This window comes from Girardinichthys multiradiatus, chromosome 5 (assembly GCF_021462225.1).
Source record: "Girardinichthys multiradiatus isolate DD_20200921_A chromosome 5, DD_fGirMul_XY1, whole genome shotgun sequence".
Lineage (NCBI taxonomy): Eukaryota > Metazoa > Chordata > Actinopteri > Cyprinodontiformes > Goodeidae > Girardinichthys > Girardinichthys multiradiatus.
The window spans coordinates 6441766-6464863 of record NC_061798.1 but is presented as its reverse complement, the minus strand read 5'-3'; the positions used below and the strand labels follow the sequence as shown (position 1 = coordinate 6464863).

General features: G+C 42.2%; 1 protein-coding gene across 3 annotated transcripts; it reads right to left on the bottom strand.

The window, feature by feature from the left end:
• Nucleotides 1–39: 39 nt before the first annotated feature.
• On the bottom strand, nt 40–19069 carry LOC124868429 (malate dehydrogenase, cytoplasmic-like). 3 transcript variants are annotated; one of them, XM_047365686.1, is made up of 9 exons: nt 18673–19069; nt 6869–6967; nt 5765–5861; nt 4971–5146; nt 3918–4040; nt 2524–2700; nt 2319–2432; nt 795–884; nt 40–466 (listed from the first exon to the last, which is right to left on the bottom strand). In XM_047365686.1, exons 1-9 carry the CDS (start codon nt 18724–18726, stop codon nt 344–346), a joined length of 1053 nt encoding a protein of 350 aa, XP_047221642.1. In that variant the 5' UTR covers nt 18727–19069; the 3' UTR covers nt 40–343. The 3 variants fall into 3 exon arrangements, with proteins under 3 accessions (XP_047221642.1, XP_047221644.1, XP_047221643.1); XM_047365688.1 differs by lacking the exon at nt 18673–19069 and adding an exon at nt 7975–8129; XM_047365687.1 differs by lacking the exon at nt 18673–19069 and adding an exon at nt 7306–7327.
• Nucleotides 19070–23098: the final 4029 nt, after the last annotated feature.

Here is a 23098-nt window from a genome sequence, read left to right as displayed (position 1 = left end):
AGTAGAGTTAGTGATAAGTATGAGACTGGAGAGGGTCAGTCAGATTTCTTAGTTTTATTGAAGAGAGGATGGTTTGTTACAGTTTCTGTGCTTTCATCTACTAACAGACATTCTCTAGGTGTCTTGCACACAGAGGAGGCCAGGTTGTGGAGGTTATAACAGGTTTTCTGGAAACCTGATGAAGGGGCCAAGTTACACGAGCGCACACACACCCACATGTACACTCAGAGGTGACACAAAGACTCCAGCTCAGATGGCATAACAGTGGAGGACATCCTCAGAGCCGAGAACAGCCAGCTTTTGGAGGGTTTACGAGCTGCTGTTGGTCAGCAGACGGCGATAGTCACTGGGACAGGAAGTCTAGGGCTGTGTCTCGCTCCTCCACCAGCTCAGCTGCTGTGGCATCCATCTTGGCTCGGGAGAAGTCATTGATGGGGAGCCCATCCACTATTTTCCAGGTCTTGTTCTGTGAATGATGACAGAGACAACACTTATTTGTTGTTGTACTTCAAATATTACTTGGTGTGTGATACCTGAAGGTTTAGAAACAAGTTGTTTTCTCCTCAGACGTCTCAGTTTAACAGGCAAAAAAAAAAAAAACATCCTTCAATTGAGATGGTTGAAGGTTGTAAAGATAATTGTGGAGAATATTTTTAGAAATTGACAAGAAGAGAAACAAATTCCAATGTTTAAAGGATTCTACCAATTATTAATAATCTAATTCTGTTGAATAAAGCTTGAATCCATAACTCATTCTCATACTGGAAAGGTCTTGAGCTACAGCACCAGCTCACCTTGATCTGGATAGGGAAGGAGTAAATGAGGTCTTCTGGGATGCCATAGGAGTTTCCAGTAGCATACACACCCATGGAGATGAACTCACCCTGGAGGAAACCAAACAAACTCTTTAGATGAATAAAAACAACATTGGGCAGTGTTACGAAGTTTGATTGTTTCTTTCTACTTTTATGTGTAGTTGAATCTCAGCCTAAATCTAGCAGCTCTGTGAAGGTCTTAGAGAACATCAGTGAACAAACAGCATCAACAAGAACAAGGAACACAGCAGATCAGGTCAGGGATATAATGATAACATTAATACATTTTATTTAAAAAGGCACATTTCAGTGCAGACAATGTCACCTCACAAACGTAAAAAACAATAAAAGTAAAAATCAGAGAACAATAATAATAGGACCATGGTGCTTAATCATGGTAAAATGCTTGTTTGAACAGGTGAGTTTTCAGCCGGGATTTGAAAAGAGAGAGAGTGGCAGTGTTTCTGATGTCAGGAGGGAGGGCATTTCAGTGGTGGGGGCAGATCGGCTGAAGGCCCTACATCCCTTAGTGGTCAGACAAGCAGGAGGCACCATGAGGCTGAAGGAGAAGGCTGACCTAAGAGACTGAGAGGGAGTTTTAATGTGGAAGAGGTCAGACAGATATGAAGGAGCTTGGTGATGGATGGCTTAAGCTTTGAACATCTCATAGAGCTCTATTCAGTCCATCGTCTGCAAACGGAGTGGAGTAAACTGATGGTGCCGGCAAGGAGAGGACACATCAGAGAAGCAGTTGAGAATCCCATAAAAGGTTTGGAGGAGCTGCAGGGATTTAAGCTCAGGGTGCTGAATATCTCTATTGATAAGACAACTATAAATATGGAAGAGTTGCAAGAGAGTGGCAATTGGCAACTCCTATTATAGTTTGGCACAAGTCCTGTTATAGACATGGAAAGCATGTTGAAGTAGGAGTTCTGGAAAGAAAGAACCAAAATGTAACCATTTCCATAGATGCAAACACCATCCTAAACACTGCATCTCAGCACGTGAAACATGGTGGTGGCAGAATCATGCTGTGGGGACTTTCATTTAGCAGAAACAGGAAGGTTAATTAGAGTTGATTAACAAAGGATGCAGTTAATTACAGGGCAATGCCTGAAGAATGCTGTGGAAGTCTTTAGACTGGGATGGAGGTCCACCTTCCAGCATGATAGCAACCTTAAACATACAACCACAGCTACAACTGAGTGGTTTAAATCAAAACATATTCATGTGGTAGACTGGCCCAGTCAAAGTCCAGATCTAAATACTGGTAAAGCTGGTAGAGAGATATCTTTCAATACATATAACATATGTTATCTTTCTCTACACAATTAGGCAGTGAAAGAGCTCCTGCTGCTGAGAAGTGAATCATAGTCCGATACAACAAAACCTTTTAAAGTTGTTACAACATTCCACAGCTGGATTGGAACAACGCAGCATTTCTTCTGAAAGTGAATATTTTTGTCAAAGTCATAACTTCATTTCCTTTCTGCACACACTGACCTCCTTCGTGCCAAACCAGATGTCCCTCATGTGGTCACAGATGGCCTTGGCAGCTGACATGGCGCTGGACAGCTTCCTGGCCTTGATGACGGCGGCACCTCTCTGCTGCACCGTCTGCAGGAGGAAGGAAGACAAATTCAAATAGGCCTTTATTTTTTTACACCCTCTTTTCCAACCCTTCTTTGACAAGAGGCAGAGCACTCACAGAGATGAAGTCTCCTCTGAGCCAGGCGTCATTCTTCACAGCGTCATACGCAGCCTTCTCAGCGCCGCCGACGTTTACCTTGGCATGATGGACATCAGGGTACTGAGTGGAGGAGTGGTTCCCCCAGATGATGACGTTCTTCACGTTGTTGGAGGACACGCCGCAACGCATGGCCACCTGCAGGTCAGATAAATATTTTAAACTGCTTAATGAATTCGGAAGAGAAATGTTGATCTCCTACAATGGAAAATAAAAACGTGGTGCTTCTGATTTTCAGTGAAACAGAATGCATGTTTTTAAATTCAAAAAGGTTATTTATGCTGCTTTAAAACAATGTCATGAATGATGTCTTTTCTTTGAAGAAACATGTATAAAATGAGCTACAACAACATTTTATTTCTCTTTGGGATGAATAAAGTATTTTTGAATTTAATTCAATTGAATGAAGGATTCACAGAATTATTAGGAACAAAAAGTGGGTTTGTTGAACTCTACAAGATACTACATGTTGATGTTTGTATCTCACATTTTTGATACAGTTTGTTCCCTTATCAGTCAAACCTGATCATTCCACATCTGCTATCAAAACTAGATAGACTCAACAGTCTAATCTTACACAGAACCACATGTTCTGTTGTTTTCTGTTTTAGCAATCATGAACTCTAGACAGGAGAGTAACCAGATCTTTAACTGGGGGCAGTTTCTTCTCCATGGTTGTTTAAGAAAGAACATGGTTGATATTTTACTGTATAGTCCATTTAGAAGTTTCAAGCTAGATCAGTTATTTTAAAAATCAGTGTTCCCCCTGCAGTACATCCCAAATATTCTGGTATCAGGTGACCAACCCATTGAGAACAGCTATATCTCATGCAACCTGAACAATCTGTTCACCATTTCTCCTGTAATTCATATCTTGGATGATACATGTGCCATCAGGAAGGACAAAAAGCTTATTTAAAACATAAAGCTCATGAACCAAAAAACTAAAAGTCAAACCAGCTTTTCTTGTGATCAGTTTAAAAATGGTTTGATTAAGGCTACCCAGCTGTTTAGTCCAAGTACATCCAGCTATTGTTGAATCTCTTATGTGGGAATAGCTACTTTTATAATTACAGTGCAACCAGTTTCTGATTTCATTTCAAATAAATAACAGTTTTTATTTCCATATTATTTGTAACATTCATTATTTGATCACCATCAAATATGAACCTTTGTAGATGAAGATATGTGAAGCTTTGTCTGCTTAGCTACTTTAGCTGTGACAGCAGGGCAGCGTAAGGCGCTTCTGTACTTTCTAAAGAGCTTATAATAAAAAACAGTTTCTACAAAGAGAAGGAAGTTGTGTTGCACATGAACTAGGGTCATCTTTAATAAAAGGAGAAAGCTGGATGTACCTGGGAGCATGCTCTGTTGTGGTCCAGTCGGGTCAGACAGGAGAAGTTTTCTTTGGGGATAGATGGAGCAGACTTGGAGGCAATCAGACAGTTTGTGTTTGCAGGGTTTCCAACCACCAAGACCTGATGGGACAAGAACCGAACATCTGTGTGAGAAAGGCAACATCTCTGCTTCATCAAGCAGCCCCTTACACATATGTACATCTCAGAAGCAGGACTTTCTGCAAAAGCACCTGTTAAACAAATGGCAAACGGCGCCCCCGGTGGCCGAGGAGCAATAGTTTTAATACAGTTTAAAAAATAACGGACCAGCACCATAATATCACAAACTGTAAGTTTATATCCCCAGAAACAACCCTTTGAGATAATAGTCTAATTTCACATGGTATGTCTGTATGTATTGAATTGGCTGTTTTATTCTTATTGCATCAACTCTGTGCTTGAAAGCTGACTATAGATACAGTGCCGTAATAAGTATTTACCCCCTTAAAATGTTTTAGATCATAAATCAATATCAGACAGAGATAACCGGAGTAAATACATGCAGCAGTTTCCAATTGATTATTTCACTTATTAAGTACAAAAAGATATCCACACCATTCTGGCCCAGGGTGAAAAACTAAATAATTAAATATTAGAGTAAACTACTTTGAGTTTTGACATTAGGCTGTTTTACTTTCTTCAGCGAGTTGCCATATGTCAAACCTTGATCTCTGGACATATCTTGTCTGATTGCATTCACACAGTGCTTGACAGAAGAATTACATGCTGCAGGCTGACAATATAGTAGACTGTGCTTTTGGCAGCAACATGAAGCTGTTAAACCCACATTTAATGTAACAGCAGAAAAAAAGCTGCTGGCTTTGTGAAAGGAAAGAGTTTTTCCAGATGAAAGGAGCCCACTTCAGCACTTTCAAGTCCTGTTTTGTTAGCACCAGATAACTTGTAAGAATAAAATCACTCAAAGTCACTCAACTAAACCTCTGGGACACTATTCCCCTGTGGCTCGATAGACACAGTACTAACACATGACCAGGTCCAAAGAGGCATCACCTTTACGGTCTTCTTGGCATACTTGTCCAAAGCAGCTCCCTGTGTCTTGAAGATTGCCACATTTGCTTTAAGGAGGTCCTTTCTCTCCATCCCCTCCTTCCTGGGCATGGAGCCCACCAGGATGGCGGCATCGATGTCCTTGAAGCCCACCTCCACCTTGTCAGTGGGGATGACCTCTGTAGAGGGCAGAGATAGAAGTGTGGGACATGTTTAATGGCCCCAAACATTTTGTTAGGAAGGTAATGAACCCTGCCACCTCTGTGCACATCAGTCTCTTCCAACCAAATAAATTATGTTGGCGTAATCTTCTTAATATGGTGTTTGACTCTGCATGCAAACTATGCTACTTGTCCCTTTAGTCTCAGAGAAACATCAGTAGGTCCTCCAGATTAATTCCTGCTGTTTGCTTGGTCAACCTAATCCAACTGCTATCAGACTGAACTTCAATCTGTGCTCACTCCTGCTCAGTTCATTGTTGTACCACCACAGCTCTGATTGGCTGCTGTGGTGCCTGAACCACCATCCAATCAAAAGCCTTGTTTTTGACACTCCTTCCTCCAGTGTGCAGGAGCAGCAGTTCTGAAGGACAGCCCAGATGAAAGCAATATGTGTTTGTATCGTCTGTTTTTCTCTCTGATAACATCCTGAGGGACCCGATGTGACCACATGTTTAAGTGCAACAGCAAGAAACTATACAGAAATCTTCAGTCAAAAGGTCCAAGAACAGAACAAAAATCTAAAACTTTAGAGAAACAAGTTTCATTAAATGAAAGGAAAACACTGTGTGGGCTCACCTCTCAGCAGTGGGAGAGCACAGTCCTGCAGCTCCATGACCACCCCATCCAGCACGGGCAGCATCGGGGGGATATCCAGCAGGATCAGGATGATTGGCTGATGAAAGGACAGAGAACTGATTTTAGGAGGATGTTAACAGAAGAGGGAGCCAAGAGGGGAATTAATCAAGCACTAACAAACAACAGGTCATACATTCCCAAATATGTAAGAGGGTGTTGAGAATACTGTTTTAAAAAGAATGAAGTTCTCCATGTTTTTACAGCCTTAGCATGAGTTGTTAGACTACCACAATAAGTTAATTTATGGTCTCACATGACCCAATCACACACTTTCTGTGTGCTTCCTACTTGGCTTGTGGCCAACTGTAAACAGGAGTTGGCTTTTTTAACAATGCTCTCTTCTTGCTACCAGATGTGTGGAGCACATGACTAATAGTCCTGTCAACAGAATCATGGATGTGCAATTTACCATTTAGCCAATTTCTGAAAGGAATGGGCAGCAATGGATTTTATTTATAATTGCCAGGGTAAAGGGGCACAAAAATAAATATATGCCACACTTTTCAGACTTTCCACTTTGCAATTGTGTGCTATTTGTGTGTTGGTTTATCACCTACAGTTCCATAAAAAAAGCTTAAAGATGTATTATTACTTCTGCAAAGGCTTGGTAAACATATTTTTCCTACTTACTCAGCTGCAATGTGTTCAACACTATTACATTTTGAGCAAATAAAAGCATACAATACATTTTGAGACAATTTTGCAAGTTTCAAGGACTCTCCTGAAGCTGATACAGATGAAATGTTTTCATTGGGTTCTGATTGAGGTTAGTACAAAACTTTCCACCTCCAGCTGATTCTGATCCTTCTTGGGGTCATTTTTAAAGCCGTATTTTTCTTTCCCTCCTCCACATCACCGAACAGGGCAGCAAGTAAATCAAGGGCAGCCTTTCAGTGAATGCACGTGATTCATTGTAATCCCATTACATAACAGCACATAAGAAGCACTATGTCCTAGCTGTGCAGTGATCGGGTTCATGGGGAAAGGGGTCTACTGCTGCTGCTTTGTGAAGGTTATATAATCAAAGCGGGGAGTACATCTTACCTGGTCCTTCCCAAACACATCTCCCTTTGCGATGCTGTACAGCAGGGAGTATGCAATCTGGCCAGCAGCACCAGTCACCACAACACGGATTGGTTCAGCCTGAAGGGGGAAAAAAAAATCAGGATTGGTTCATATGAGTACCTGACCTAGTTACTAATAAGACATGTCATATGGCAGCAGCCCATTGCGTTGTTCTGCAGGTCGGATCACTCATTGAGAGGAAACATTATTTGTCTGCTAGCAGAGCGTGGTTGTAACCCTGCTGACTCCTGGTTTACAAGGTCATTATCAGCAACTAGCCCTGCAGCTGAGCTCTGTCCTTCACATGAAGGAGACTCCATTAAATTCACTGAACACAACAGAACGACTTTGCATATCAACCCAAGTCATTCAGCCTAGTTTTACATTTGATCTGTTTCCGTGCATCCAAAAATTACCCTGCGGTTCATATCCTGCTTGTTGACAAAACAGCCAACAGGTAGTTTTCCAACAGAAAAACAAATCTCCAACTGTGCGCTTTTGTAATGATTCAACTTGTTAAAAAGTGCCCTGATTGGTTGATCGGACAGGATAAAATAAAAAAAGGCTCCGTGATGTCATGGTGACGCTTGCGTCACGCCACCGCCTGCCCATGTCAGGGCGGATGCAGATGTATGAAAATCCCGGCGAGCAGCAGCTTCACAACGCTTCCTTTCGATGCTAACTTCATGTTTATGTTTGCATTGTACCACAGGCTCTCATTACCAAGCTGCGATACCTGCGCAACATTCCGGGTTGCCCTTCACTTCTGTTTCAGCTAACAGAGCAGCTCCACTCAACACCACAAATGTTAAGACGGAGCGCTGCAGGAGATCCTTCCTGCCCACAGCCATCAGCATCTACAACGGCTCTTTGAAGAAACCTGCAGAATATGAGCTATAACAACATTTCATTTCCCTTTGGGATTAATAAAGTATTTTTGAATTGAATTGAAATAATATCAGCATTTTAGCATAAAGTGAGATCTAAGGAGCGCTGTTACCACCGACTACGTGGAAAAATTTGATAATTTCGAAAGACGTTCGAACGTGATAAAATGATATTTATACATAATTAGCTCCTCTTACCATTTCTACTAAATGATGAAGTTGCGTTTGCTCGGCTGCTGTTCTCCTTGCTCAGAGTCGGACTGGTAGACGGAGGGGTCACCTCTATCCGTGTATTGAAGGCAGACGTTGAAATGTCCCTCCCCGCTTAAATACGGGACTTGTAGTCGTCTTGCAATGCTTTTGCACTCTTTTTGACTGCAACTACTTTAAAATGAACACATTTCCCCAGAATGCATTGCTCTGATCAAACCGCGCCCTCATACAGTTAACGATTTTCTGAAAATACTTATATTTTAGTTTCTTTAAGCTGCACAGCAGTGACACCTTGTGGCCAACAGAGAAATTACATAACTTGCTTTGAGACTGGCTTTAACAAGATTTAACTGCGAGGGAGGTTATGAATACAAGTACACTGCTCAAAAAATAAAGGGAAAACTTAAACAACACAATATAACACCAAGTGAATCAAACTTCTGTGAAATCAAACTGTCCACTTAGGAAGCAACACTGATTGACAATCAATTTCACATGTTGTTCAAATGGAATAGACAACAGGGGAAATCTTTGGTGATTAGCAAGACACACTCAATAAAGGAGTGGTTCTGCAGGTGGGGACCACAGACCACTTCTCAGTACCTATGCTTTCTGGCTGATGTTTTGGTCACTTTTGAATGTTGGTGGTGGTTTCACGCTCATGGTAGCATGAGACGGACTCTACAACCCACACAAGTAGCTCAGGTAGTGCAGCTCATCCAGGATGGCACATCAATGCGAGCTGTGGCAAGAAGGTTTGCTGTGTCTGTCAGCGTAGTGTCCAGAGCCTGGACGCGCTACCAGGAGACAGACCAGTATACCAGGAGACGTGGAGAAGACCATAGGAGGGCATCTGCGCCACTCAAAGTGACAGCAGGTTGTAGTAGCTCTGTTACTTTTGATTCTGATTTATTCTTTTTTGGGATCTCTTCCTCTTGTGGTGGATACAGTTGATTTTTTTTTTTGGACAACTGTCCTCCGGTGTCAGATGCTGTGCAGCTTGGAGGATTTTTCCTAATACTTTCTATTTTTGGACATTTGTTATGATGCATTGCCATGGTAACGGGGTTGTTTCTTACAACCGGGAGCAGCTGATTAATATCCCAAAAGCTCAAATAATTTTTAAACTACAACCCCAAATCCCTGATGAGTTGAAAAGGAGACGCCGTGGATGCAGAACAGGAGCTAAGAGAAGAGAGAGGAGGAAGTTCACACCATCTCTTCCGTTGATTAAGATGGGCAATGTGAGATTGTTGGGAAACAAGTTGGATGAACTCCAAGCCCTACAAAGGACCCAGACAGAGTACCGGGCATGCAGTATTATGTGTTTTACTGAGACATGGCTGCAGGATCATATCCACGACTCCAGCGTCTCTCTGCCGGGCTTTTTAACCATATGAGCAGACACAGATTTAAAGAGGAGCGGCAAATGTAAAGGAGGTGGACTGGAAGTACTTGTGAACAACAGATGGTGTAATCCAGGACATGTTACTATGAAGTGTCGTCTCTGCAGTCCAGATATTGAACTCTTGGCAGTAAGTTTTTGTCCATATTATTTACCCAGAGAGTTCACCAGTGTTATTTTGGCAACAGTTTACGTTCCACCTTCCGCTGTTGCCGACACTGCATGTGATGCCATCAGCTCAGTTGTTGCTAAGCTACAGACACAAAACCCCAATGCTTTTGTGGCAATTTCTGGTGATTTTAACCACGTTTCACTCTGCTACACTTCCAACGTTTCAACAGTTTGTCAGCTGCTCTACCAGAGAAAACAATTGGATTTGTTTTATGCAAATGTCAAGGACTCATACATCTCTACAGCAAGACCTCCTCTAGGCAAATCAGATCACAATCTTGCTTTTCTCTGCTCGAAATATAAGCCCCTTGTTCAGAGGCAACCTGTAATAAAGAGGACTGTGAGAAAATGGTCACAGGAAGCTGAAGAAGCTCTGCAAGGTTACTTTGAGGCTGCAGACTGGGACGCACTGTGCCAGCCACATGGAGAGGACATCAATGCCATGACTGAGTGTGTAACCAACTATATAAACTTCTGTGTGGATAACATCATCCCCACCAGAACCGTGAGATGCTTCCCCAATAACAAACCTTGGATCACCAGTGACCAGAAGGACCTGCTTAACAAGAAAAAAAGAGCCCTCAGAGAGGGAGACAAAGAAATATTGAGAAGTATACAGAAGCAACTTAAAGTCAAGATAAGAGACAGCAAGGAGGTGTACAAGAAGAAGCTGGAGAGCAAGCTCCAGCAAAACAATATCAGAGATGTGTGGACAGGGATGAAGATCACAGGCTTCAAGCAGAAGGATGATCAGACCGATGGAGGTCTGGACAGAGCCAATGAACTGAACCCATTCTTCAATGGGTTCAGTTCAGAAACAAGCTTTGCATCCTCCTCTCCTGCTCACAGCCAAACAGACATTCCACCCTCCTTTAACCCACAGGACCCACAGCTGTCCAGTAACACCTCAAATGTTTTATCTTCCACCTCAGCCCTAGACCCTTCTGCTTCTACATGTTTGCCTTCAACCATATCAGAAGATGCTGATGCTTCCTTTGCTTCCACCTGTGTGTCTCAAGAAGTTAAGTGAAGATGCAACTGGAGAGACTGAACCAGAACAAGGCTGCAGGTCCAGATCATGTCAGCCCTAGAGTCCTGAAGGGCTGTGCAGAGCTCTGTGAGATTCTGCAGCACCTCTTCAACTTCAGCCTGACCCAGAAGAAGGTTCCGGTGTTGTGGAAGACCTCCTGTCTTGTTCCGGTACCAAAGAAAACTCACCCATCAGTCCTCAATGACTATAGACCTGTTGCCCTGACATCTCACATCATGAAGGTCCTAGAGAGACTCCTGTTGGCCCACCTGAGTAAGCAAACAGTAAACCATCAGGACCCCCCTTCAGTTTGCTTATCGCTGTGGAGTTGGAGTTGAAGATGCCATCATACACCTGCTTCAACAAACCCACTGTCATCTGGACAAAGCCAGCAGCACTGTGAGGATCATGTTCTTTGATTTCTCCAGTGCATTTAATACAATCCAACCTGATTTGCTTTGTCAGAAACTCCAGAAGACTCAGGTGGAGGCCTCAACAATCTCCTGGATCAAAGACTACCTGACAAACAGACCACAGTTTGTGAGACTGAAGGGTTGTGAGTCTAACCAGGTAGTCAGCAGCACAGGAACACCACAGGGGACTGTACTCTCACCATTCCTTTTCACTCTGTACACCTCAGACTTCCAGTACAAGACAGACTCCTGTCATCTGCAGAAATACTCAGATGATTCTGCAGTCGTGGGGTGGATCAGAGATGGACAAGAAGATGAGTACAGGAAGGTGGTGGACCGCTTTGTGGCATGGTGTGGAAACAATCATCTCATGTTGAACGTGACTAAAACAAAGGAGATGATTGTAGATTTTAAGAGAAACAGGAATAAGTCAAAAACTATTTCTATCATGGGAGAATAAGTGGAGGTGGTGGAGGAGTATAAATACCTCGGTGTTCACCTGGACAACAGACTAGAGTGGAGATGCAACTGTGAAGCCATCTACAAGAAGGTACAGAGCAGACTGTACTTCTTGAGGAAGCTTAGGTCCTTCAGTGTTTGCAGCAAGATGCTGCATATCTTCTATAAGTCTGTCATGGAGAGTGTGATCTCTTCTACCATCATCTGCTGGGGAAGCAGCATCAGAGCCAGGGACTTAAAAAAGCTCAATAAGCTGATAAAGAAGGCTGGCTCTGTTCTGGGGACTCCTCTGGAACCTCTGGAGATCATTGTGGAAAGACGGATTCTTCATAAAATGAAGAACATTATAGAGAACCCTGAGCATCCTCTTCATGAGACTGTCCTACAACAACAGAGTGTCTTCAGTCAGAGGCTTCTTCAGATCTGCTGTAAGATGGAGCGCTACAGGAGATCCTTCCTGCCCACAGCCATCAGCATCTACAACGGCTCTTTGAAGAAACCTTCATAATATGAGCTACAACAACATTTAATTTCCCTTTGGGATTAATAAAGTATTTTTGAATTGAATTGAACAACCCAGCAGCAGGACCGCTACCTCCGCCTTTGTGCAAGGAGGAACAGGAGGAGCACTGCCAGAGCCCTGCAAAATGACCTCCAGCAGGCCACAAATGTGCATGTGTCTGCACAAACTGTTAGAAACCGACTCCATGAGGATGGTATGAGGCCACAAATTGGGGTTGTGCTCACAGCCCAACACCTTGCAGGACGCTTGGCATTTGCTAGAGAACACCAGGATTGGCAAATTCGCCACTGGCGCCCTGTGGTCTTCACAGATGAAAGCAGGTTCACACTGAGCACATGTGACAGACGTGACAGAGTCTGGAGACACCGTGGAGAGCGATCTGCTGCCTGCAACATCCTTCAGCATGACCGGTTTGGCAGTGGGTCAGTAATGGTGTGGGGTGGCATTTCTTTGGAGGGCTGCATGGTCCTCCATGGGCTCGCCAGAGGTAACCTGACTGCCATTAGGTACCGAGATGAGATCCTCAGACCCCTTGTGAGACCATATGCTGGTGCGGTTGGCCCTGGGTTCCTCCTAATGCAGGACAATGCTAGACCTCATGTGGCTGGAGTGTGTCAGTAGTTCCTGCAAGATGAAGACATTGAAGCTATGGACTGGCCCGCCCGTTCCCCAGACCTGAATCTGATTGAGCACATCTGGGACCTCATGTCTCGCTCCATCCACCAACGTAACGTTGCACCACAGACTGTCCAGGAGTTGGCGGATGCTTTAGTCCAGGTCTGGGAGGAGATCCCTCAGGGACCATCCACCGTCTCATCAGGAGCATGTCCAGGCGTTGTAGGGAGGTCATACAGACACATGGAGGCCACACACAATACTGAGCCTCATTTTGACTTGTTTTAAGGACATTACATCAGAGTTGGATCAGCCTGTAGTGTGTTTTTACACTTTAATTATGTGTGTGACTCCAAATCCAGGCCTCCATTGGTTAATACATTTGATTTCCATTGATGATTTTTGTGTGATTTTGTTGTCAGCACATTCAACTTTGTACAGAACAAAGCGTTCAATTATAATATTTCATTCATTCACATCTAGGATGTGTTATTTGAGTGTTCCCTTTATTTTTTTGAGCACTGTATTTATGGACAAAACAATGAAATAAATAAGTCTGTTCCCCTACCATAAATATTGCAACGTTTTTATGAGAAATTTATGAGAAAGACACAAGTCCATTAGGTTCCATTGTTATTCAAAAACTTTTAAGATCCCTATGCTTGAACTTTGGGACAAAAAAGACCAACTGAAATTACACTAAGTATATATGTTTCAGAAATCCTGGAACCTCTTGGAATAGCCAGCATAAACGTTTGCAAAAAAGGCATCTAATAAGGCTGAGTGCACTACAAAAGTATAACCCCCCCTTGATTTTATTCTCATTACAACCACAAATCTCAGTGTATTTTATTAAGATACATACTCCTGAGGGGAATTTAGAGAAGCCAATTAACCAAACACATGCATGTTTCTTGGCAACATAGGGAAACTGCAGTAACTATAAAAGAACCCAACCACTGCATTGTAAAAACATGCAAACTCAATACAGAAAGAAGAGGTAACGGTTGGGATTTGAACCCATTACCTTTTGGCTGCAAGACACCAGTGACACTAACAATTGAACCGCTATGAACTTTCTAAGCCACCTAAAAGATACAGGGTTTCAACTTTTTCTTCAGATTAAAATCTGAAAACTGTGGCATGCATTTGTATTTGGTCTCCTGAGCTTTCCACTGTATGAAGTTATCTTTCACTGAAATTATGGCTATAAATCTCTTAAGGCATGTTTGTAGCAGCTTTACATATCTGAAAACTTTGCTCATTCCTCCTTGCAATTTAGTTCAAGTTCAGTCAGATTATTTGCAGTATTTGCAGAGCCTTTGTAAACATCAATTTTCAAATGTATGCATATACATATACATTGCTGAATATATATATACAGGGGTTGGACAATGAAACTGAAACGCCTGTCATTTTAGTGTCATTTCAATTAGCAGGGTAAGAGCACAGTTTTGCTCAAAATATTGAAATGCACACAACATTATGGGTGACATACCAGCGTTCAAAAGAGGATAAATTGTTGGTGCACGTCTTGCTGGCGCATCTGTGACCAAGACAGCAAGTCTTTGTGATGTATCAAGAGTCACGGTATCCATGGTAATGTCAGCATACCACCAAGAAGGATGAACCACATCCAACAGGATTAACTGTGGACGCAAGAGGAAGCTGTCTGAAAGGGATGTTCGGGTGCTAACCCGGATTGTATCCAAAAAACATAAAACCACGGCTGGCCAAATCACGGCAGAATTAAATGTGCACCTCAACTCTCCTGTTTCCACCAGAACTGTTCGTCGGGAGCTCCACAGGGTCAATATACACGGCCGGGCTGCTATAGCCAAACCTTTGGTCACTCATGCCAATGCCAAACGTCGGTTTCAATGGTGCAAGGAGCACAAATCTTGGGCTGTGGACAATGTGAAACATGTATTGTTCTCTGATGAGTCCACCTTTACTGTTTTCCCCACATCCGGGAGAGTTACGGTGTGGAGAAACCCCAAAGAAGCGTACCACCCAGACTGTTGCATGCCCAGAGTGAAGCATGGGGGTGGATCAGTGATGGTTTGGGCTGCCATATCATGGCATTCCCTTGGCCCAATACTTGTGCTAGATGGGCGCGTCACTGCCAAGGACTACCGAACCATTCTTGAGGACCATGTGCATCCAATGGTTCAAACATTGTATCCTGAAGGCGGTGCCGTGTATCAGGATGACAATGCATCAATACACACAGCAAGACTGGTGAAAGATTGGTTTGATGAACATGAAAGTGAAGTTGAACATCTCCCATGGCCTGCACAGTCACCAGATCTAAATATTATTGAGCCACTTTGGGGTGTTTTGGAGGAGCGAGTCAGGAAACGTTTTCCTCCACCAGTATCACATAGTGACCTGGTAGTGACCTGCAAGAAGAATGGCTTAAAATCAATGCTTTATGAAATATAAATTATGATTGTTTATTTTTACAAAATGCTAAGTGAACAAACCCAAACATACAGCCAAAGTCATTAAGAACTATCTTCAACATAAAGAAGAACAAGATTTACTGGAAGTGATGGTATGGTCCCCACAGAGCCCTGATCCCAACATCAACAAACTCGGTTTTGTTGTGGGGGAGCTGGTGCCTATCTCCAGCAGTCTATGGGCGAGAGGCGGGGTACACCTGGACAGTTCACCAGTCCATCGCAGGGCAACACACAAGGCAAACAACCCATTAATCCATCATTTGCAAAAAATCTGAAATTTTAATTTAATTCTTTAAACCGAAATAAGATGACATAAACTCTGTAAATACTGACGTTCCTCTGATATAGAGTGATGCTCTCTAAACTCAGTTTCTAATGTGGTACATTTAAAGGGTAAATAATCACTAAATTGCTTCCTAAAATAGAGCAATCACTGCCATGTAGTGTAGATGAAATTTCCAAGCGACCAAAACAATGTAGTTGCATTATTCCAGAAATCATTAAGGACTCACTGAACAAAAAAGAAAATCCTATCCAGTGTGCCAGTTATTAACTGTAATATTCCTTATCTCTCTGTTGAAACCTTTACAGACATACTAAACTGTTATGATTTGGGTTTGTTTGGTTTTTTGGTTTCGGGTTTTTTCTTTATGTTTTTCACAGTTAAGGTTTTGAATCGTTCTTCTGTTTATTATTATTATTATTATTATTGTCAGATTTTTGAATCATGTTTCTGTTTGTTTTTTCTGGTCATGCTTTAGTTTTGTCGTCTCGTTCATGTTTTGTCAAGTTTGGTTTTTGGATCTGGTTATGGTCCTGTTTCATGTTTTTCTAGTTTTTGTTAGTTTGTGTTCAAGAGTCTCTGTTTTGCTCCAGCCACGTTTTGTTCTTCTGTCAATTAAGTTTATTCAGATCACCTGCACCTATTAATCTGTCTTGTTTCACCTGGTCACGCTCCATAAATACACACCTGTTCAGTTATTCATCGCCTAATCATTTTCAAATCATGCTCATGCCTTCCTCTCAGATCATGCTCATTTCTTGTTTTTTGGATCATGCCATGCCTGTTTTGCCTGCTCGTTTATTGTTTTGTTCCTGCCTCTTCTTGTAAGAGAGTTTTTTGTTAATTAAATCCTTTTTTTTTTACTTACCGTCATGCTGCCTACTAGTCTGCATTCCGGGGTCCTCTATCTCGCATGCCCTAACACTAAACAATGACCAGGGTTCTCTTCCAGAACATCAGGATTTATTATAAACAGAAATTAAATTGCAATGGTTGTGTGTTCAAATAATATATATACTGAATGCAATCTGTTTAGTTTAAAAAGATGTGAAGAAAAAAATGCTATTTGTGTAAACCAAGCTAAAGTTACATAAAACTAAAATAACATAAAGGCCCAATGGAGTTTAAAATAGACATTTACAAAAATAGAATACTGGTGTTCTATTGATGTTATTTTCTGTGTGATGGATTTAAGAACTCCTAAATAAAAATAAAAAGTAATTTGTACTGAAAATAAAAAAAATAGTAATTTATTCATCCCAGGTTCTCTGGGTTGAATTAGATGATTACGTTAATCTAAAACTGAAAGTCTTCCACATCTACAGGAAGTCTCTTGGTTCAACTGTAAATCTGTTAGGTTGCCAAACTGTTATATGGTGCGTGGCAGGAAATAAGCCCTTGTAATGAATCTTGTTTGACCTTCTAGTGTGAAGCAGTAAGACAACTGTTTTACAAGGAACAGTCAAGAAATCAGGGGTCCAGAGCAGAAGTTGTTTTTGTTAATAGTACAATCAGAAATACACTTCTTACGCTCTGAGGAAGTCAAAGAAAGGCTGTTATGTATGAATAAACAGACTCATTGTTAAGTGACTCTGATGAGCATATTTAATGGTACCTTTAGGTAAACAAAGACCTTAATACAGTCGACTTACCAGCTCCAATTTCAGTTGTGTTTTTAAGTTTGCCTTCTTTGCTGTATTTATCCACTAGTGTGCACAACCCTAGGCTGCTGCTCAGATGCAGAGTGTGAAAAACAACTGACAGAAGGAGGGGATGTGGCTGATAAATGTATCAGATGTCGTTGGTTCTTGGAGCATTGCAGCAGGCAGGATTCAAAACTGATGTCTAACTAACAGGAAAATTCAATGACAAGCTGCTGAAGTAACTCACTCTTTAAAATCAGATGTGCTGAGGCTGGGAAACATGCCTCAGGGGTAGGAGGCTCCGTCTTAGAGAGCCAAAAGGGAATAATTTCCCTTCAGGTGTTTTCAGGTAAATTGATGCCAGTGCGTAAACAGGTCAAGGACACAGCAGCCATGTTGGATTTTCAAGTTCTGTTTCCATAAAGCTACTCAGACTCATAGCTGCAGCAGTTCAGCAGTGTGGGGAACTGACCGCGGTGCTGATAAACTGCAGTTCGTTCAGCTGCTGCAGGATACTAGAAAACGCAGATAACACAACCGGAAATCTAAAAATGGAAACTTTAAAATAAAATTAGAAACGCTCCTTAAGCTTTTGTTTGTTTTGGGGGACACTCCAGTCAATTTTCTCACAGCACAGGAAATACTTTTATTAGCAAATAAAAAAAATCAACTAAATAAACATTGAGGTCTTATTTCAGCGCCTTGATTTACATTACTTAACAATGTATTAACGTGTTATTAATTTGCACCTTGAATGCTCATAATATATATTCAGCCTGTTGCAAGAAGCCTCACTGTTGTTGATTCTCACAACTGACGATGATTTGTGCCAAAGATGCTGTAGGTCACAAAGAGTGTTGGAAAGGTCATACTGACAGATTAGAAAAAACATAGTTGAGAAAAAATGTGGATCTATCACAAATGATTTAGTCAATTTGAACATTATTCCCATTGTATGATTTTATAGTATTGTGTCACACTAGTTTTCATTTAAATAAAGATTAGGTTTGATATAGCCTACATGAATGTGTCTTAAAAAAAGTTTGAAATAAACCTAAATCTCTAAATGAGTCATTAAAAAACAATACAAAGAGCCATGCTTATTGCTTAATTATTATTGTCGTTTCTGTTGATATGTGTTTTTTAACAGAAAACGTTCAAATTCTATATATCTATATCTACATCTCTCTGTCTGTCTAAAGTGCTTCATAACAAATATAAGGTTAGCCTTATGTTAGGCTTTTATTTTGAAGACTTCGAACGGATGTTGTTGGAGTTACATTCTTTGACTTACCACAGGATTAAATTCCTCGTCAAAACTGCAGAATTTGACTTAAATTATGACAAAATAAGAAAGAGGGTCCATTGTCGAAGCTACATACACGACATAGTGACTACGGGGCTATTTTTTCATTCCTTCATATTAAAGGCCTCTCTAACCACTTATATAGGGCCCTTTATACTCCACGTCTCTTACGACTGTAGTGAGAAAAAAAAAAAAAAAAAAGATAAAGTGACAGACACATTTAACATAGACACGTATGGACAGACTGGGTCGCCTCAGGTTTAACACAAGAATTTCTCTGCCGTGGTGCGTTCAAAGAGGCGCGGTCAACTCCGTTCCAGCGGCGGGTATTTCTAACAGGCAGCTGTGCTGTGTGCTGCTTGAAACTCACCTGGTGGGAAACAGCCCGCACCACAAGATACATGGACGTCAGCAGTGTCAGCATGGTCCCGCCGCTGTTGTGTTGCCTTCAGAAAATAACTAGCGTCCTCAGAAAGAAAAAATGGCGTCTTGACCCAACAGAAAGACTGCAGAGTAAATGGGATACAGGCTAAAAGAGGAAGGTGCGACAGGATACCTCGAGGCGACTGTAACCGCGCTGCAGTCCGACTTTCACGCCTTCTTGCGTCTCTTACGAGCGTCTCCAACTCACACCTCAACCCCTACTTGGAGCCTACATATACACAGTCCCAAAGCGCCGCAGCCAGTCTAGTCGCTTAATAAGATTTGAGTCCACAAATAGCCGCTGACCAGGACGCGATGAAGTGTTTCATGCGTGGCGCAGGTGTAAATAAAAAGTGTTGGTCGTTATTCAGTAAACCTGCTGTATGAAGGAGGTGTGTGTGGGGGAGTCAGTGACGTCAATGCAGGGGAAACGGGATATCAAGAGTGCTGCAACCCAAAATGTATGTGATAGAATTACATAAGGAAAGTGAGCAGCAGGTGAATGCAGAATCAGCTCATTGATGAAAATCAGAAAGGGGCAGTGCAGAAAACAACGGTCAATACCCAGGGGCATGCCCAGAAAGTTTGTATGGGATGACCAGATGGGGGCCACTAATTATCTTGGGGTGGAAGTTGTAAACAATTTATTTAGGCTGGGCAGGATCAGAGAGACGGTGGTCCCATGGATATAGAGGCCCCAAATATTTTTGTTTAATCAGAAATTTGGTTAAGATGATCTTTTTTTCCCCCCAGCTGTTTTAATTTTTTGGATTTTCATGTAGTTAACCACTATGCAACTATTACTACTGTAACAGCCCAAGGCACATCTCTAACCTAACATCTGACAACAATCATATCAGACATAACATCTTTAAGCTTTAAGTGCTTGTGTCACACCTTCTTCTTTGGTTTGGCGTATTTCAATGACGGTATTACATGGTTACACACAGGCCTGGCATAGTTACAATGATATATTTAGATGGCTGAATGCATTTCTAGAAATAATGTTTGTCAAGTTTTTTTAATTAGGAGTAGGACCAAAATGCACAGAAAGGCATAGGCTCAGCAAGGTAGCAGATTTAATGAAAAGATATAAAGAACATGACCTGTAGCACGGGCAGCCTAACAGAGGAAACCCACAAAGAATAATGAAGCTAGACAGTTTACATACTGAGGGAAAGGTGGAGCATGACACTGGATCCCGATGAACCCAATTAATAAAATGTGGATCCACTGTGACAGGAGAATGCTGAGTAGGGGAATCGAGGGAAGGAGAATTTAAAAATCTGGCAACACTGGAAGAAATGTCCACAATCAGAGGTAAATGCATATTATCTGTGTACTTCATGTATTTTAAAGGCTTAGTACTACTGTTAAAAAAATACATCTAAACTTTAGGTTAGAGAGGATGTGGCGAGCATGTGCAAAACCTCTTCTATCAACTGTTCACATCATCAGAAAAACAGGGAACACTTAATCTGGGACTAAGTTCATCTATATGGCCTGCATCAGATCTTCCCTCATCAAGCACAGATAAACCTTAACTCCCTCAGAGATGCCTGGAATTTTAATTAACCTTACAGCTGAGAGCAATCAGTCCCTGTTGCAACTCTGGACAAGATACAGAGAGCCTTTTGGAGGATCTGACAGAAGTTAGAAAAAATCAGTTTCATGAAAACAGGCTAAGTAAAACATGTTTCATTACTAAAATGTTAAAAAGCATGAGAAAGAATTGCTTCATGTAATCATCAGTTCTGTAGCATTGGTCTCCTCATTTCGTTAGGAGAAGATTCATTGCAAACATGGTAATTGGTTATTGTTTGTGCATATTTACAATATACAGTGCCTTGCGAAAGTATTCGGCCCCTTTGAACTGTTCAACCTCTTGCCACATTTCAGGCTTCAAACATAAAGATATAAAATTAAGACAGTGTCTTGCCCACGGCCAAAATTGAATAGATTAAAAAATAATATAAAACAAGGAAATCAGGAAAATCTAATAAAAATAACCACAACTCAGACTAAAAAGAAAAATAAAACAATTAAATGTGGCTTACTGAACATAAAATCTCTCTCTTCAAAGACTTTGCTAGTTAGTGACCTGATTTGTGACAATCAGATTTATTTATTTTGCCTCAGAGAAACCTGGCTGCAGCAAGAGGATTATGTTACTATAAATGAGTCAGCTCCTACTAATTATTTAAATTTTCACATTCCTCGAAATACTGGGCGAGGAGGAGGAGTAGCAACCATCTTTCAGTCCAATTTATTGACGAGACCAGGACCAATCAATAGCTACAACTCTTTTGAATATTTAATCCTTAGTTTTCCTCATCCAAATTGCAAAGCACTAAAACCACTTCTGTTTGTTGTTTTGTACCATCCACCAGGCTCTTACTCTTAATTTTTAGATCAGTTTTCAGACCTTTTATCTGATTTAGTGTTAAATACAGATAAGGTTATTAGAGTGGGGGATTTTAACATTCATGTTGACACTTAAAGTGATAGCTTAAATATAGCCTTTAATGCTATCCTAGACTCAATTGGCTTTGCTCAAAACATTAACAAACCTACCCACCTTTGTCTTCATTCTCTGGACCTTGTGCTGACATATTGCATTGAGTGTAAAGACATAACAATATTTTCTCATAACCCTGCACTGTCAGACCATTTTTTAATAACCTTTGAGTTTAATTTAACCTGAAAGAAAATTTAATTATAGTAGATCATTATCAGACAATGCTGTAACACCTTTAAAGAATCTGTTTCACTTTTGATTTCCTCATTATCACAGAAAAACACAGTGGAGGGCAATAATTTTGTTTCTTCCCCTTCACAAATTGATTCTCTTGTTCATAGTGTTACTTCCTCATTGTGTGGTGCATTAGACAATGCAGCCCCCTTGAAAAATAAGCTAATTATTCATAGGAGGCTAGCTCCCTGGTTTAATTCAGAGCTGCGTACTTTAAAGCACAATGTTAGAAAATTGGAGAGAAAATGGTGCTCTACACACCTAGAGGATTCTTACTTAATCTGGAAAAATAGCCTACTGTTGAATAAAAAGACACTTCACCAAGCTAGAACAGCTTATTTCTCATCATTAATAGACGAGAACAAGAATAATCCTAGGTCTCTCTTTAGTACAGTTGCTAAACTTACACAGAGTCATAGCTCTGTTGAGCCATCCATTCCCTTAGCTCTCAGCAGTCATGACTTTATGAGTCTCTCGTCTCGTCGTCTTCCGCTTTATCCGGGACTGGGTTGCGGGGGCAGCAGACTCAGCAGAGACGCCCAGACGTCCCTCTCCCCAGACACCTCTTCCAGCTCCTCCGGGGGGAGCCCAAGGCGTTCCCAGGCCAGCCGAGAGACATAGTCCCTCCAGCGTGTCCTGGGCCGTCCCCTGGGCCTTCTCCCGGTGGGACGTGCCTGGAACACCTCCCGAGGAAGGCGTCCAGGAGGCATCCAGTATAGATGCCCGAGCCACCTCAGCTGGCTCCTCTCGATGTGGAGAACCAGCGGCTCTACTCCGAGCCCCTCCCGGATGGCCGAGCTCTTCACCCTATCTCTAAGGGAGGAAGCTCATTTCAGCCGCTTGTATCTGGGATCTCGTTCTTTCAGTCATGACCCAAAGTTCATAGGTGAGGGTAGGAACGTAGACCGACCGGTAAATCGAGAGCTTCGCTTTTCAGCTCAGCTCTCTCTTCACCACAACGGACCGGCACAGCGCCCCCATTACTGTGGCAGCCGCACCGATCCGTCTGTTGATCTCCCGCTCCATTCTTCCCTCACTCGCGAACAAGACCCCGAGATACTTAAACTCCTCCACTTGAGGCAGGAACTCCCCTCCAACCTGAAGAGGAAGAGCCACCCTTTTCCGGTCGAGAACCATGGCCTCGGACTTGGAGGAGCTGATCTTCATCCCAGCCGCTTCACACTCGGCTGCAAACCACCCCAGTGCATGCTGTAAGTCTTGGCTAGATGGGGCCAGCAGGACCACGTCATCTGCAAAAAGAAGAGACAAAATCCTCTGGTCCCCAAACCAGAACCCCTCCGGCCCTTGGCTGCGCCTAGAAATCCTGTCCATAAAAGTTATGAACAGGACTGGTGACAAAGGGCAGACCTGCCGGAGTCCAACATGCACCGGGAACAGGTCCGACTTAGTGCCGGCAATGCGAACCAAACTCCTGCTCCGCTTGTACAAAGACCGGATGGCCCCTAGTAAAGAGCCACCGATTCCATACTCCTGGAGCACTCCCCACAGGGCATCACGAGGGACACTGTCGAATGCTTTCTCCAGGTCCACAAAACACATGTGGACCGGCTGGGCAAATTCCCACGAACCCTCGAGTACCCTGTAGAGGGTATAGAGGTGG

What these genes read in the sequence shown, in the direction of transcription:
- LOC124868429 (XM_047365686.1), bottom strand. Translation starts at nt 18,726, where the DNA reads ATGCTGACACTGCTGACGTCCATGTATCTTGTGGTGCGGGCTGTTTCC. An exon ending in ATGTGTTTGGGAAGGACCAG is followed by an intron (nt 5,862 to 6,868) that starts GTAAGATGTACT and finishes TCCTTTCATCAG; the next exon opens with CCAATCATCCTGATCCTGCT. An exon ending in ATGCCAAGAAGACCGTAAAG is followed by an intron (nt 4,041 to 4,970) that starts GTGATGCCTCTT and finishes TTGTCCCATCAG; the next exon opens with GTCTTGGTGGTTGGAAACCC.